This window comes from Amphiprion ocellaris, chromosome 7 (assembly GCF_022539595.1).
Source record: "Amphiprion ocellaris isolate individual 3 ecotype Okinawa chromosome 7, ASM2253959v1, whole genome shotgun sequence".
In the NCBI taxonomy this organism is placed as follows: domain Eukaryota; kingdom Metazoa; phylum Chordata; class Actinopteri; family Pomacentridae; genus Amphiprion; species Amphiprion ocellaris.
The window spans coordinates 10,225,212-10,241,119 of record NC_072772.1 but is presented as its reverse complement, the minus strand read 5'-3'; the positions used below and the strand labels follow the sequence as shown (position 1 = coordinate 10,241,119).

At 40.2% G+C, this 15,908-nt stretch overlaps 1 protein-coding gene across 1 annotated transcript in view; it reads left to right on the top strand.

Annotated features, from left to right (window-relative positions):
* The first annotated feature begins 1,212 nt into the window (after positions 1–1,212).
* Positions 1,213–15,908, top strand: part of LOC111572658 (NADPH oxidase 4) — a 29,494-nt gene continuing 14,798 nt past the window's right edge. The window contains exons 1-8 of the mRNA XM_023276413.3: positions 1,213–1,613; positions 1,880–1,975; positions 7,077–7,187; positions 7,480–7,564; positions 10,975–11,072; positions 12,505–12,532; positions 12,769–12,841; positions 15,389–15,469. Coding sequence (XP_023132181.2) covers positions 1,326–1,613; positions 1,880–1,975; positions 7,077–7,187; positions 7,480–7,564; positions 10,975–11,072; positions 12,505–12,532; positions 12,769–12,841; positions 15,389–15,469 — 860 coding nt within the window. The 5' untranslated portion in view covers positions 1,213–1,325. The remainder of the gene's footprint in view (positions 1,614–1,879; positions 1,976–7,076; positions 7,188–7,479; positions 7,565–10,974; positions 11,073–12,504; positions 12,533–12,768; positions 12,842–15,388; positions 15,470–15,908) is intronic.

Genomic DNA, 15,908 nt, shown 5'->3' with positions numbered 1-15,908 from the left:
ATTACTCATTTCATTCAACTGTGGTACTATGTAAAGAAGTTGTCATTTAAATGGTTAAAATCCTAAAAGTGAATCAATATTTGGTAGATTGCAACTGGATAAAATATAATAATGTAGAAAATTGTATGCCACATTTGTGACGAGGATATTTTTGTACGTAAGGTCCAAAATGTACTTAAAAAAACTGACACCACACAAAAAATAAATAATGCATCAGTCCGTGTTGTTCACATACTATACGGTGATCATAAAAAACAAATACACAATAAAATCCACTTACCAGTTACTATATGGAAGACATTTTTTCTTAATAAACACAGTGGCATAGTGAAAACATTTAAAGAGTTTAAATCACTAAAATTAAAGACTATTTGGCAGTTTTAATCAGAACTGATTTAAACTAAAACTCAATGACAGTGTAAAATGGTGGTCATATGTAATATTTTGAAAGCAGCTATTTATTGTTACTTTATTTTGACAAGGACACTTTTGTCCTTAAGGTCCCGAGTGTGTGACTTTAAAAAAATATACCAAATACTGCATTTAAAATAATAATGAATAAGGATGTTGTTCAATTTGGCCAATGTCATTGCTAATGACTGACATATCCCAGACTCTTACAATAGAAAAACAAACAAACCTGTAAAATAACTCTTTTTGCTTAGGTTTTTTTTTCTCATAATAAACAACCATGGCATTATGTAAACAAACTGGCATTTAAAGAGTTAAAATACAGAAAACAAATGAATATTATGTAGTTATGATCAGGAGTGATGAAAAATCTGACTCATTGAAAGTGAAAAATAATATTAATGTCCAATACTTTCTTAATGAAGACATTTTTGTTCTAAGGTCCCAAGTATAATTTTTTATTTTTTTATCTGCACAGAAATAATAATATGCTTTTACTAATCATTGACAAGAGTTGAAATCTTAAAAATTGATGGAATATTATGATCAGAAATAATGTTGGTCAAACAAACTAACTCAGAGAAAGTGAAAAATTAATATTTACATTTAATATTTGAATGGCAGATTCATTCCTAAGATTCTGATTTCTTTATATTGACACTTAAAGCGTAATGCATCTCTTGAAACAGTTGTTAATCTTTATTATTAGGGTACAATGTGTTTTGTGTCTGTTGGTCTGTGGCTCCCTCTGCTGGCAGAAAAACGCAGTAAGGAGCAGCAGAGCGTTTTTATTGTTCTCCTGACGGTTTGTTGCTTTTCTTTTTACGGCCTAGTGTGCACAAACTTTCGTTGAGGATGTGAAGGGAAGCTGTTAACTCAGTGCGTGTAGCCGGTGCACAGCAGGGTGAGGGGAGATGAGCAGACAGGCGGAGATGAGCCTCAGAGTGAAGTGTGGGGGGATGAAGAGTGGAAATGGGCTCAGAGCAGACAGGAGCGGCGTGACGGGGGACGGAGCAGACACCGGCCGGTCTGCTGGCAGACACACGGAGGGAGGCAGAGCTGCGGGGAGGACGGCTCTGCTAGCTCTCGGCCGCACCGAGGCTTTGCTGGAAAGTTCGGGCAGCTGCGGAGCCCCTGAAGGCACCATGGTCGTGTCGGTGCGGAGCTGGGTCGCCAACGAAGGAGGGAAGCACTTGGTGCTGGTGGGAAAGTTTTTGTTAATGGGAGTCAGCTCCGCTTGTGTCATTTGCTGCTGATAGAACTGGGTTTTTTTGTCCACGAAGTTCTGTGTTGAACTTGTTAGTGCTGCTCAGTTTTACTCCAAACTTTGCTGTATTCATCTAACCAACCGCAAATGTGATTGTACATGAGACTTTTAAGGACAATCAACACACTAGAGATGCTGTTTGTGCTTTATTCAACTTGTTGACAGCACTGTACATCCTGTGCTGTTTGTGTGTTTGTGTAGATGCTGTGGCTGGGAGGCAACACCTGGCTCTTCATGAATACCTTCCTGCTCTACTCCACCGGCCAGCAGTACCACTACCTGTACAAGATGCTCGGGGTGAGACCTCACACATCTCCATGCTGCTCACTGCATTTATTATTTCTCTATAGCCTTCTGAATTTACAGGCAAACTCACGGGTAGTTTTACTGAGCTGAACTGCAAGCCAGAGTTGAATTATAGAAGTGATAATCTTTGACCATTCACGGCAACTAAATCTGATCCTGTTGCTACTTTTCTATCATTCTGTTGACTTAAACCAGTTCAGTTTTGTTAGTTTTTTTTGTAAAGATGAGATGAGTAAGTACAAACGAAGATCTGGGAAGCTTTTAGGACCAGATTGCTATGTTGATCTTCTAATTTATTTACATCTGGGCAGTCCACAAGATGTCAGGGCACTTGAAGTACGTCAGTTCATTACCACACAAAATCATGTTATTAGAAAGAAACCAGATTCCAGCTGTTTCCTTTGAGTAAGCGCTTGACAATGGTGGAAAGAAAACCTGCTTTTTAACAGGAAGAAACATCCAGCAGAACCAAGTTTAGGGAGGGCAGCCATCTACCTTGACCAGGTAGTGTGAGGGGACAAAGAAAATATGTCATCTTAGGAAAAGCACAATAAGTAATGGATTATGGTCCATTTAGCAGTTTAATATTGGTCATGCTGGTTGTCTGTCTCGCTGTAGTTGATAATATTAGTAACACGTGCACTGTGTGAAATCACGCTCTAAAAATGTTTGTGTAGTCACTATGTTTAGCCTTCATAATTTTTGTCAGATCAGAGTGTGAAATGCAATATTATTCAGTATTGTGCCCTTAATGATGCCACAAATGTACAAATAGTAGACAAATAGTAGTAGAATCCTACAATGCAATGCACTCATAGACCCGTGTATATAAAAGATGAATGTAGAAGAGGAAGTGACCTAAACCTGCATTTTTACTGACAACCAGCAGGGGGCAACTGCAGAAATAGCTGACATTACACTAAAAGCCATGAAAAAATGAGCCTATTTCTCACTTGATGTGTTCCCTCAGTAAACATTTCCTTTATTAGTTTGTGTTCTCATTTGCTAGTTTATAGTCTCCTTCAGTACAACATGGTGTTCATTTTGTAGTCTACGCTGTGGTTTAGTGTAAAAGCGATGATAAAGCAGGCTATGTTTTAGGATGAGGTTGACAAGCCACCGCAGTATGGGTCTGGAAAGTGTCCTAAAATTCTTCGTTAGATCCATCCAGGATAAGATGGTACCGGCAAAACCCAAGGCATGAAGCTGCAAAAATGTTAGCCCACAAACCAATGTACAACGTCACAGTGGCTACATCCAACTTTTATTTACAGTTAGTGAATGCACTGCAGTTTATACGGCTCACTTAACTATTGCATGTGTCATACATGGGCAGCATGAGTGAGCGCCCAAGGAAGACAAAGACCTATAGACCTTCTACTGCAGACATTTTGATTTTTCTTAATCAAAAGCAGAGGTAAAACAAATTTAATCAAGGATGCTTCAGGTCCATGAAGTGGACTACCCAAGATAGTCCAAATGTCTACTTTGAAAAAGGTCTGTTGTCTGATGGAAATTTTATTCTTTTTAAGGTTTTAAAACACACCGATGGTCTACTCACAAAGGTGCTTTCACTTCGGATGTCTACTCTTGACTGTGTCCTCAAGCTACCCGTTAACATCTGCATTTACTCATCCAGCTTGTAAATTTTCATGGTGAACAAAGAGATTCACTTAGTTCTAACTGCTCACATTACAAACAAGTAAACAGCAATTTAGATGGAGGGGAAGTCACTGGTCCCAATCCACAGAGCTACTTTAAAAGCTAATTGACACTTGACAGTATTACAGTAAAAAGTGCATCCTCAACAGTGACCATCTGTCATTAAAAAACAAGAAGTCAGTGTCCACCACATTCTTCATGCTTGTATCCTGAAGTAGTAGATGGCATGGCTCCAAAATAAGTCACATTCTTGCGGCTTTGCAGATGACATCAATCAAACTGTAAGTCTGCATCTGTACAAGGACAAAATGCCAGTTGTTAATGGTATATGCTGCTCTTGGTGTATTTGTATAACATCAGTGGTTTCCTGATGAGTGTTTGACTATTTTATGCAGGTTTAATAAGTTTGATTTGGAACTAAGCTTTGTGAGAGCATTAGTCACGTGTGTGTGCATTTTAGTGGACTCAACAATCCACCAACAGTGACAAGATCAGCTGCTCACAGAGAACCAGGATTAGATTTTGATGCTCGCTGACTCATGTGGTGTAATTTTTGTCACATGTTCTGGTTGTTGTGTCTGTATGTGAGTTTCTTGATGTGTGCTTGTCTGAGTGAAAACATTCGTTGTCTTTGCAGAAAATCTCACAAATACCACTGACATTACTGTCCAGACTTTCTATGATCAGACTCTCCCTGTTGTTCTTTACCATCTTTATACTTCCTAAACCTGAAGACCTGAGTTTGCAGTGAGCAGTTACTTGTTGGCTACTGGCTCACACTTGCTCATTTTAGATACAAAGTCCTTTTGTTCAAACATACAGTACATGGTAGTTGTGGAAGCAGATTTGCAGTTAGCATCATTTTCACTTTTCTGCCTTTTTGTGTTATGTGTCATTACTTAAAAGAAAACCTTTATGCCATTACAAATACTGCACTCACATAGTGCTCACCAGGATACCCCAATTAAAGACAGACATTAATGTATGTGTAAACTGTTTTTACTGTAACTTAAAGATACGTGTAATACCTTTTACCACTGTGATGACACTGACTACTGACTGGTTTGTGGACTAACATCTTGATGCCTTGAGTTCAGAATTTTACCTGATATGCTGATCTGGTAGTCATCTGCCCAGCACAAGGTAGCCCTGCTCTAAAACATAACCTGCTTTATCATCGTTTTTTAATAAACATCATGCTGATGGATAGGAGACCTGAATCCAGCAATTGAGACTATAACCTAATTAGGAAAATGTTCACTGTGGTAACAAATAAAGTAAAAAATAGGCTTATATTCTCATAGACTTCTATACAGCCAGACTTCTTTTTTGCCCCCTGCTGGCTGTCAGTAAGAATGCAGGTTGAAGTGTTGACTTCACTTCCCAAACCTGGAGGCTACATCCATCTTCACTATTTCAATTGCAGAAGTGTTGATAAAATGATTTAATCACATCAAGTGGTTTACATTCAGCCCACGTCTAACTTGAATATATTAAAACAGAAATTAGTATAACTCAGCAAGTGACAGCTTTAGAACACATTAGCATGATGAAAACTGGTAGTTTGAAATCAAACAGTGGAAATGATGTGTGCAGTTAGAAATAAATGAGAACATGAACTGTGGCAGGGAGCAGCATGTGTGAACTATTGCACTGCCTGTACAGTGGGAGGCAAAGGGGAGAGAGGGGCAAGTGTGGGCACGCCGCTGGTTTGACTGAATGCTTTGCCAGAGGGCTTAAGTTTGTGTGTGTGTCTGTGTGTGTGTGTGTGTGTGTCTGTATTTGTGTATGAGACGAAGATGTATTTCAAAGCGTTAATGCTGCTGAAGGGAATTTAGATTTAACTTCAAAGAGCATCTTATCTTATCCACCTGTGTGGCTCAGTGTGTGTGTGTGTGTGTGTGTGTGTGTGTGTGTGTGTGTGTGTGTGTGTGTGTGTGTGTGTGTGTGTGTGTGTGTGTGTGTGTGTGTGTGTGTGTGAGTGTCTGAGTGTGTGTGTGTGAGAGTGTCTGAGTGTGTGTGTTGGGATTGTTTGGTGTGTCGGGGATGTACAGAAAGCAGGATATCAGATCTCCTGCTTGTGGTTTTGCCGTCAGCTGCTTTTCTTTCGGAAGCTGTGTCAAGTGAATGCGTATGGGAAGTTTTTAAAGGGTAAAGGCATCAGACTTTTTAAGTGCGCCAGTGTTACCCTTCACTTGCTATATGTAGATTTGAACTTTGGCCTGTTGTGAGCTGCATTCTTATATTTCAGCAGTTCAGTCAGTTGTACAGCAAATCAGGATCCCTAATGTCTTTGTGGACTTTGTGGATGAATTGGCGTCTGCTTGTTTAACAACAAATGGTTAGTTTAGTGGTGGCGGTGCCTTAAGTAGTCATAGTTTTTTTTTTTTTGCTGACTTTTTTTTTTTTTTTTTAAAGTTATTTTTTTGGCCTTTTTGTGGGCTTTATTAGATAGGCGCAGTGAGAGAGAGAGACAGGAAACAGGGGAGAAGAGTCGGGGGAAGACATGCAGCAAAGGGCCACGAGCGGGAATCGAACCCGGGCCAGCTGCATCGGGGACCAGCCCCTGTACATGGGTCACCCACTCAACGCGTTGAGCTATACGGGCACCCTTTTGCTGACTTTTTGATTCTGTTGCATCTGCTACAGCCAATGTGAAACCATATCACCATGTAAATCCAGTATCTCCTCTGGACTACAGTTTCACACATGAACTGTCTCTCTCTCTCTTTTTGGTCTACACATGTGCCCACCTTCATCTCTCCCCCTAGTTGTTTCAGTTTCTAGGGGATAATCAGAAGAAACGGCACCTGCAGTGCACACTGACGCTGCCAAAAAGTGTTTAAATGTACTGAGTTTAGGAGACGCCAAAATAGATCCAGCGTGAAAAAAGCTTTGATTATGGAGCTGTAGCTTGAGATTTGTAAAAATTAATTACACAGCTGACATCCCCCCATTGTCACTTTGGGTAAACTACCCTCTTTCATCCGAGTTTCACATGTTTTATCAGGATGTTCTAGGATGTGGTACCTGAATCTGACCTAACCTGTATTAAACACATGAAAAACTTGTAAAATCTGGTGTGTTTTATACAGCTATTGACCAAAAACACATCACGATCCAAACAAAACTAAATGAAAATGTTCTCTTTGAAGGCGAACTCTCAACAGAGTAACACCAAAATGATGAATGATCCTTGTCTCTCCATACAGAGAACAACAATGAAGGTTTTAAATAAGCCTGTGTAGCAGAGAAGAAGTCATGCCTCAAGTTCTCCGTTGACCATGACTGTCTAGTCCAAATCGGAATAGGAGCAACTCGAAAGTGTGTTTCTTAATCCGTCAGACCCTTATTGTTTTACATCCGCTGAATAAGGCCCCATTTTGGCAACCTGCCTAACCGTGTGTGTGTGTGTGTGTCTCTTTCCCAGCTGGGGTTGTGCATCAGCAGGGCGTCTGCATCTGTGCTGAACCTGAACTGCAGCTTGGTGCTGTTGCCCATGTGTCGCTCCCTGCTCACCTTTGTACGAGGAACTCATGCGGTAAGAAAGACACGGATAAAGGAAGCAAGGATCAGATGGGTGGGCAGGGATTTTAGGGATGGAGAGACAAAGTGCGTGATCAGTGGGTTTTCTTTTATCAGAAACAACAGGGTGTAGGTTTTGTTTAAACAACCTAGTCATATATTGGAAAATAACTCCTGAAACATGCTGAGGTGAATTAGTCACATTTTGATGCAAAAACATAAGGAGATACTGGTAAACGTGAATTTTCAATGTGTTTCGCTTGAGTCCTTGCCACAAATCTAATTCAACTGTCTGCACTCTTATGCAGGTGTCATCCAGAAAGACACGCAGACTGCTGGACAAGAGCAAGACCTTTCATGTGGCATGTGGCGTTGCCATCTGCGTCTTCTCTGGTAAAAACTGCCACTTATCACCTAAGCTCCTTTCATTCATGTATCACTATGTGTGTCCACGTGTATGTGAAGTGTGGATAAATGATTCCAGACTGCTTTAGCATTCCTGGTGTACAAGCTGTGATAGGCTTCTTGCTGGTTGTGTGTGTTTTTACTGTTTACTGTGTCTGTGTGTGTTGTTATTCTTCCGTGTCTCTTCCTCTATGACATCATGGGAGCCTCTAGCAGCTGTGTGTCCGCTGGGTTTACAGGCTTCTTCCTCTTACTCAGTCATGTTGGGAGTTTTTTCTCTGGCTCGTATCGGTGATTTTAAAGTAACATCCAAGTCTCAAGAAACAAGGTGAACGGCAAGTGAAGTCAGCATCCGCCACTTAAAACCGCATGCTCTGGGACTTCTATTTGGCTGAGATCCAAGTCTTGTACAGAGGTCGATTTGGTCTGACGATCTGTTGACTAAAAATACGGCCATGGTGGCAGATGAGCGTTGGGACAGTAGACCCAGTGTGGCCATGATGTAGAAGAGTGCTTTCCACTTATGTCAAGGTTTTTATTTGGTCAGAAAGATTCAAATTAGTTCACTGATCTTTGAAGTAAAATGTTAATCAGTTTAAATTTTTGATGCTCTTCAAATAGCATGCAGAGTGTCGGAACTAATTTGAGTAGATTTATTGTACTTCCATGAAGAAGGGGGAGCTCAGATAAGAAAAAAAATATCTGTGTGGGAGAGTCATAAGTGTCTTTCATACTAGTCAAGCTCATAGACTGTATATAAAAGATGTAGCTTAAAAATCTGAAAAGTGATCGTAACACAGTTGACAAAGTACCTCAAAAGCCACAGAAGATATTGTACATTTCTTTAAAGTGGCTTAATACTTACCCTAACCTTAACCCAGTGGCTTTCAAACTTTTTCTGTCAAGCCCCTCTGTGGAGGACAAAAAGGTTTTTTGTCCTCTGCGTGTGCAGATATTTGTCCAAAATACAATTTTGTGGTGGTTGTCTCATCAATCATTGTTGACAGCATATCAAGAGCAGCAGAGAGTATGAGATAACAAAACACACACAGACCTATAAAACAGCCCTGCATTACGTGGTGTCTTCAACAAGGTTTAATATTTTTTCAGTAATGGGTTTCTGAAAAGTTTTTGTGGATGCACTGATCTAACTGAGTATGAAATGGTACAGTTCAGCTGCATCACAAACTACCGCTGTCAATAAGTCAAGGCCTCTAAAACATTAAATAAAAATTTATAACGATCTTACAAACCTGAATATATATATTAACTGTTTTTATATTAAAACGGGAATATGCAGGGCTGTGTTATTATATCTGGTTCCACTTTGTTGTTTTTCAGTATAGATAATCGGAATAGATGAGCCGAGGTGGTGACGTCATCAAGTATGCTGATGTTCCAATTGCACGTTAACGATGCGTTCTCCCATTCTCGGGAGTCTGTACTACCGAGTCCATACTTGAGAAACGGCCAGCGCAGTTTGAGGATTGTTGCGCACCGCGAAAAACAGGCCGACATTAAAACAACAGTTCAACTAATTAGTCGATGTAGTCGATGACCCTTTTCCTCGTTATCGTTGTCAATCCATTAATCATTCCATTTTCTTCCACTTCTCCCGAGTCGCAGTTACAGCAGGCTACACAGGGCATTCCAGACATCCCGCACACCAGAAACATTTTCCAGCTCCTCCTTGGTGGTCCCAACACATTCCCAGGCCAGATGAGATATGTAATCCCTCCAGTAAGTCCTAGGTCTAGTCTGGGGTCTCTTCCCAGTTAGGAATGTTTGGAAAACCTGCAAAATAAATCACCCAGGAAGCATCTTCATCAAATGCCCAAACCACTTCAGCTTGCTCCACTTGACGTTAAGGAGCACCTACTCTTCTCCAGGCTACCTGTGGATGTCTGAGTTGTTGTATCCATGATCATTTTTTTTCTCTGCTACCCAGAGCTAATGATCATAGGTTAAGGTTGGAAGGAAGACTGACTGGTGAATCCAGAGTGTCACCTTTCCACCTCAGCTTCCTCTTCACAGTCTGATACAACATCTACGCTGCTGCCGTCGCTGAGACTTTCCTCAAGTCCTCAGACTTTGCCTTCTCCATAGATTATGTGATGGCAAGGTTTAAGAACTCCTTCAAGTTCTTTTTCTACCACTCCAAAATATCTTCTGTCTCGGTCAGCAGTTCTCAAACCTGACTGTACACAGCCCTACTTTCTCTTTATGGGTTGTTGAATGATTTGCCAGAACCACCCTGAACCAAACGTGCTTTATAGCTTCTCCAAACTCCTCCCACACCTGAATTTTTGCTTCAGCAACTTCTGCAGTTGCAGCTCGTCTCAGCCCCAGGAATCTCCTGGGCCAGCCAAGACTGAAAAGCTTTGTCCTTTACCACTGTTGTCCACGAACAGGTTCTTAGGTAGCTACTGTGACAGACACTGATGACCTTCTGACCACAGATCCCAACAGCCACCTGCGCCATGAAGGGTTTGAATAAGACTCATGTATATTCAATGTCTCCAACATCCTCTGGGAGGCACAAGAAATGTTTTTGGAGGTGGTAGATGAAGAACTCAGGGACAGGAACCTCCGCCAAACGTTACCAGTTCACCCATTCTGCACATTTTGGTTTACCAGCTCTGTTTTATAGAAATCTAATAGTTGCAACACCATTTCACCTAAAACCAAAAGGATCAGTGAAAATCTGAAAGCAACTTTAATCCACCAGTTGTTGAGATTTATTGACATTTGGATGTATACTCCAACATTGAGAGCGATAGAGCCAATACAGCGACTGAAATAAAAGACCTGCCAGAGCTGGCATCTGTTCTTCACTATTACATCATCTGAAAGCTTAACCCTTCTTTCATCATCACCACTCACTTCTCCACTCATCGATATTAAACCCTTACACACATACGTGCACATGCACAACACACATATACACATGTCGTCCCTCGGGCAGCGTTCTCATGTTCTGAGATAACAAATGACAATGAAGACAGAAAGGGAGCAGAAATGGGCGAGAGACAGACGGACTGAGAGAGAGAGAGAATGAAGTGGGGGAGGCAGTGGGAGTGGGAAAGGATGTGGGTGAGAAAAAAGGACCCTTGTGTCTCATGATTACGCCCTCTAATTCCATCAGCTGTTGAGCGGCTGCGTAGTTGGCCTATGATGTCAGGGAGAAGTGTGTGTGTTTGTGTGTGCGCCAGTAAGTCAGGAGGATGTTTTGCTGACTTTTTGCTGAATAGACAAAGAAATGTTTGAGTGTCCACATGCAGCTTATTTTGGCCTTTATAATTAAGTGTGTGCGTCTGAAACAGAGGAGTCCTGCATGCTGGAGCACAGAAACGTGTGTTTTAAATCAGTACTGTGTAACACTGTCTCTTCCTCTCCAGTTGTGCACGTTTCAGCCCACCTGGTGAATGTCGTCAATTTCAGCGTAAGCTACTCGGATGACTTTCCTGCTCTCAATTTGGCTCGCTACAGAGGAGAGGTGAGACATAAACACATACACTTTTGTGCTTTCATACTGGCCTGAGATGATGCATTGGCTGGCCTCTAACCTCAGCCATCACAATCTAACCCAGAATCTTACTTTAACTTCAAAAATGGGGTATGGTACAGACAAAGGTGTGCTTGAAATGGGTTTTCTGACAACAGATGGAAGCAATAGTGTTCATAGGTGTTCCAAATTACAACATTTTGGGTTGGGGGAAAATACTCAAGACCAGGGTTGGGGCAAAATCAGCTGCAAAAATGATAGTAACAGTGGATACTGAACATTGTCCTAAAGACATGGTGTACACATGTAAAGTGAAAAAGTAATTCTTTAAAGATGAGAAAAGAGACATTCTGAGAAAATGATCAATCCTGCACTTTGCCATTGCACACCTGTCCCGTCACTGCATAAGCTGGACTTGTTGGATTGGCCATTTCAGAACTGTATGAAACCTGTTGCCTCATTTTAAAGTTGGAAAAGTAAAGGCAGGGGGCTTCAGCTGTTGTTAGATCATCTGGAAAGCATTTAGTGTGAAGCATATACACTAAACCCTTAAATCTGAAAGTATTAACCCCTTTGAAGGAGGGAGGAAAATGTCCACATCATTCAAAAATGTCTTCAATCATAGATGGCCAACTATGTGTCACTGACATAGTGTGGAGGTTTTTAGCAAACCCAAAACTCTGCTCCTTGATTAGCTCACCTTCACCCTGTGGACCCGTAAAGAAAACTTGAAAAACTTGACCAAAGCTTAAAAATGTGATATTTTATCAAAAACACTTCATTCTGAAAATTTCAAATAAAAAAAAAATCCCCACAAAATAAACAGTTTACTCTAACCAGACTCTTCACCCTTTGGCACAGTAGTGAAGTCAGTAGGGACTGGGTTGAACTGCAGGCTGTGTTTTCACAGAGCAGATATGAGACAAGTACAGAAATAAATTTAAAATGAAAGTAGAACGATATCTGAAGTATGCAGAGTCACTGTTTTCCCCTTTTGGTAACACCTGTGGGCACTTGGAAAAATGTTGTACATGTTGATTCCAGGTTTTAAACAAAGAAATTCAACTTTTGTTTTTTTTATTTTTTTAATTATTTATGTCATTGTAACTGTGTCATGCTGTACAATGGGTATTTTTGAGTTCTCTCTAGGTTTAGCCATTGTACTTTTTCCATAGAGGTGCAGGACTTTATATTGCAGTGAAAGATGAGCCCACAGTGACTAAAAAATTGACAATCGCAAAAGCACCTCTGTCTGGGGTTCAAGGGGTTACTCACTACCTGAAATGCTGCATTAGAATGAAGGCTGCAGACAGTTTTCTCTTGAAAATACTGCGGCTTCTATGAGGTCTGTAACTGAAATTAATCCTTACGGCAATTAGTGGAGATGACTGACAGTTCTTTCTTGTTTCTATTTTCTTCCAAGGATCCCAAGATGATCATTTTGAGCACAAGTAAGAAGGACTTACTAAAACGTTCTATCACCTTAACTATATTTTTATTTTTTACGGTTTTAGTGAGTAAATTAGGTATTTTTTTGCATACTGTTGATTTGTTTCATTCTTTTAGATATAATTTTTTGGTAATATCACTGTAAACCTATGAACAGACATTTCTCCCTGAAGATTAGTCTATGCATGTGGCCCTTAAAGTAAATTTACCCGCGCTCTAATTGTCTGATTCTCTTTAGTCCCAGGAATTACTGGTGTGCTGCTGGTTCTCATCCTCTTCCTGATGTTCACGTCCTCCTCCTACTGCATACGGTAGGCTAAACCAAACCACTACCCATCATCATAATCATCATTTACTTGTCTCATGGGTGTATTAAGAGTTGAGATGGATACAGTTTAGAGACAGAAAATTGTAGTGAAAGATATGTCTGTGAGACCACTGAAACGACACTGCAGACATCTTTTTTTTTTTTTTAATATACCACAGAGATTTCAAATGTGTCAAAAATGTCCCAAAGTCTGGAGAAGCAATTTTTATGTGTGTAGTCATTTCAGTGGTCTGTGGGACATGCATATGAGAGAAAACCATCATGACATGTAGACTGCATGAGCGACTTTCACTGGAATGAATGAAATCCATATTGGATGTTGGCATTCAGCTCTCTTCATACAACCATGGTTTTAGTGCTTCTGTACACGTGTCTCATCCTCATATCTGTCTCGCTTTTGTCTTTCTGCCTGACTCATCTTGTGTCTGAGAGAAAGAAATGGAAAATGGCAACAATGAGGTGACACGCTAACAGAGGCCTGTTAGAGAGCACATCTCAGCTCTGTCATTACTCGGGTCATCCTGGGTCACCCGCTATGCATATGTGAGACACAAGGATGTGTGTGTCTGTGTGTGCTCTCCACGCCGTCTTTAGTAATTGAACAGGATAAGAGGCTTTTCCAGACCGCTAACAGCTTTAGATAAGAGTTTGGCTAAGTGGCTGGAGTACTGGGATGATGGCGGCTGCACACACAATGAGTCACAGAGATCCAGTGATATTTACACTAGACCCAGACTGATATATCGACTGACAGACATTATTGGCCAATGTGAATTTAATTTTTTTGTCGGTACAGAACACAATGCAGAAAAAGATGCAAATTTTGAAATGGCGTCTTCACACCGTTCTCCATTGTTTACAATGGTTCCAGAACCATCTGCAGCACATGTAGCAGAGTACATATCACAGCTGAGCAGACAGTGGTGCGGAGTCAAGCTTTCAACTAGTATGTGAAAAACATAGCAGGAGATATAATATATGATGAATGCATCATTTTTCCTTCTCAGTATATTGTGAAATTTATATAAATGCATATATGAATCAAATTGGCCACTATGTCAAAATTCATATTGGCATTGGCCCCAAAAATTCAAAATTGGCTGGGCACACATTAATGCTCACAAGGATAGATAGATAGATAGATAGATAGATAGATAGATAGATAGATAGATAGATAGATAGATAGATAGATAGATAGATAGATAGATAGATAGATAGATAGATAGATAGATAGATAGATAGATAGATAGATAGATAGATAGACTAAACCTTTATTGATCCCGCAGTGGGGATTTTTACAGTGTAACAGCAGCGAAAAAACAGTTTGAATAAAGAGCAGCACACAATGCACACAGTGCATAGATATAGATATTTTCTCCTTCTAGAAGAAAAATACAAATATTTACAGCAAAATTTCTATGAAACTTTCTGTGAGTTACAATACTTTGCACCACTGCTCTGTTATCTTTAAAACCCTCACTAAGTGCTTAGTTCTTATCATTTTGAGTTAATATGTCTACGCAAGAAGAAATGTAAAGTTTATAAAGTCGTCTAAAGGCCAAGCTGTTGTCAGTATGTGCAGAAAACATAAAAACCACAGAAAGTGACCAAATATGTATAAAATGTTCCTCAGTTAAAAACAAAAAGAGTAATAGGAAAGAAAATTTAAATTATATTGTTCAAGTTTCACTACTTACACTGCGTACTCATGACTGCTTTTCTTTGAAGTTTTTTATTTTACTTGGCAGGTTTTCCAAAAAAGAAAAAAAAGTTTTCCTCCACTTTCCTAGGAATTGTTTTGGATTTTCCATTATCTGTAGTTACAGTTATTGTCGTCACTCCTGTCGATTCACAGCTGTGACCAGGTAAAGATAATGTTGCAGATTTGGACTTTCCTGCTTGCAAGTTGTGAAAAAATGTGTATTTTGTGATTTAACAGAAATGCAACTTTCAGCTAAATCTGTTAGGTTGTTTTGTGCAACAGTGGTCTGTGAGAAAATGCACTCATTATGTAAGATGTCAGCAAATCTGAGGGCAGTTTCAGTCAACTTTGCTTCAGATCTCTATTTGTTTTCGGAGACAACTGGATTATGATTGGGCTAAGAAAACGATCTTTGTTGATCTAAAATGAAATTATGCTGATCAGTGTCATTGTATGGAACAAAGCAGTCATGAAAGAAGCTGCATTCAGAGAGGAAGACTACAGGGTTTGATGATGTGTTTATGGGGGGTTGTTGTGTGTAATGACCCCTTTAATACTGACCTGTGATGTCCTGCTTACTCAGGTTTTGAGCTGGGAGTCTGCTGGTCTGGTCCTGAACCAACTTTGACCTCGCTTTCTTCTTTTGTTGTCTTTGCTCTTTTTTGTCTCCTGTGTCATTCTCCTGTTTCTGTATATCATGTCACCAATCATTGCTCATCTACATGTATTTTTGGTCATTTTGTCTCTTTTAAAACATCTTTAGTCTGACTTAGAAATATTAGTTCCTTAGAAAAGTCAAACATGTTGTCACTTTGTATTTTCTTTCAGGGTGTCCAACTATGAGATCTTCTGGTACACACACAACCTCTTCATCATTTTCTACATCATCCTGATGGTGCACATGGTCGGGTAGGTACAACTAAAAATGTATTTGTCTATACTCTGCATGGGTCAGTTGTGAATTTTTCTGCTCTGTTCGTACAGTTTGTCTCCATCTCCTCCAGCGGAAGAGATAATAGATTGCCTCCCTTAAAATGTCAGCAAATGTTTGAGACAGCAGCTGGCACTTGGAGACATCTCTAACTTTGTATCTGCAGCTTAAAGCTCGCTGACAGAACTGTATGTTTTTACACCACATCGTGAAACAATGGGGGTTTTGTTGACGTTCAAAGAATGTTCTGACGTTATTGATTCAACAGAAATAATAATTAATTTCTTGTTCTGACAAAGAAGCTTTTTCATGGGGAAATAAGCATGTGGGAATGCTTTCTTCAGTGCCAATCAGCCTGTCCATGCCCGTCTTGTCGCTGCGCTGTTTGATTGTGTGGATGAGATTTATCAACCCCCA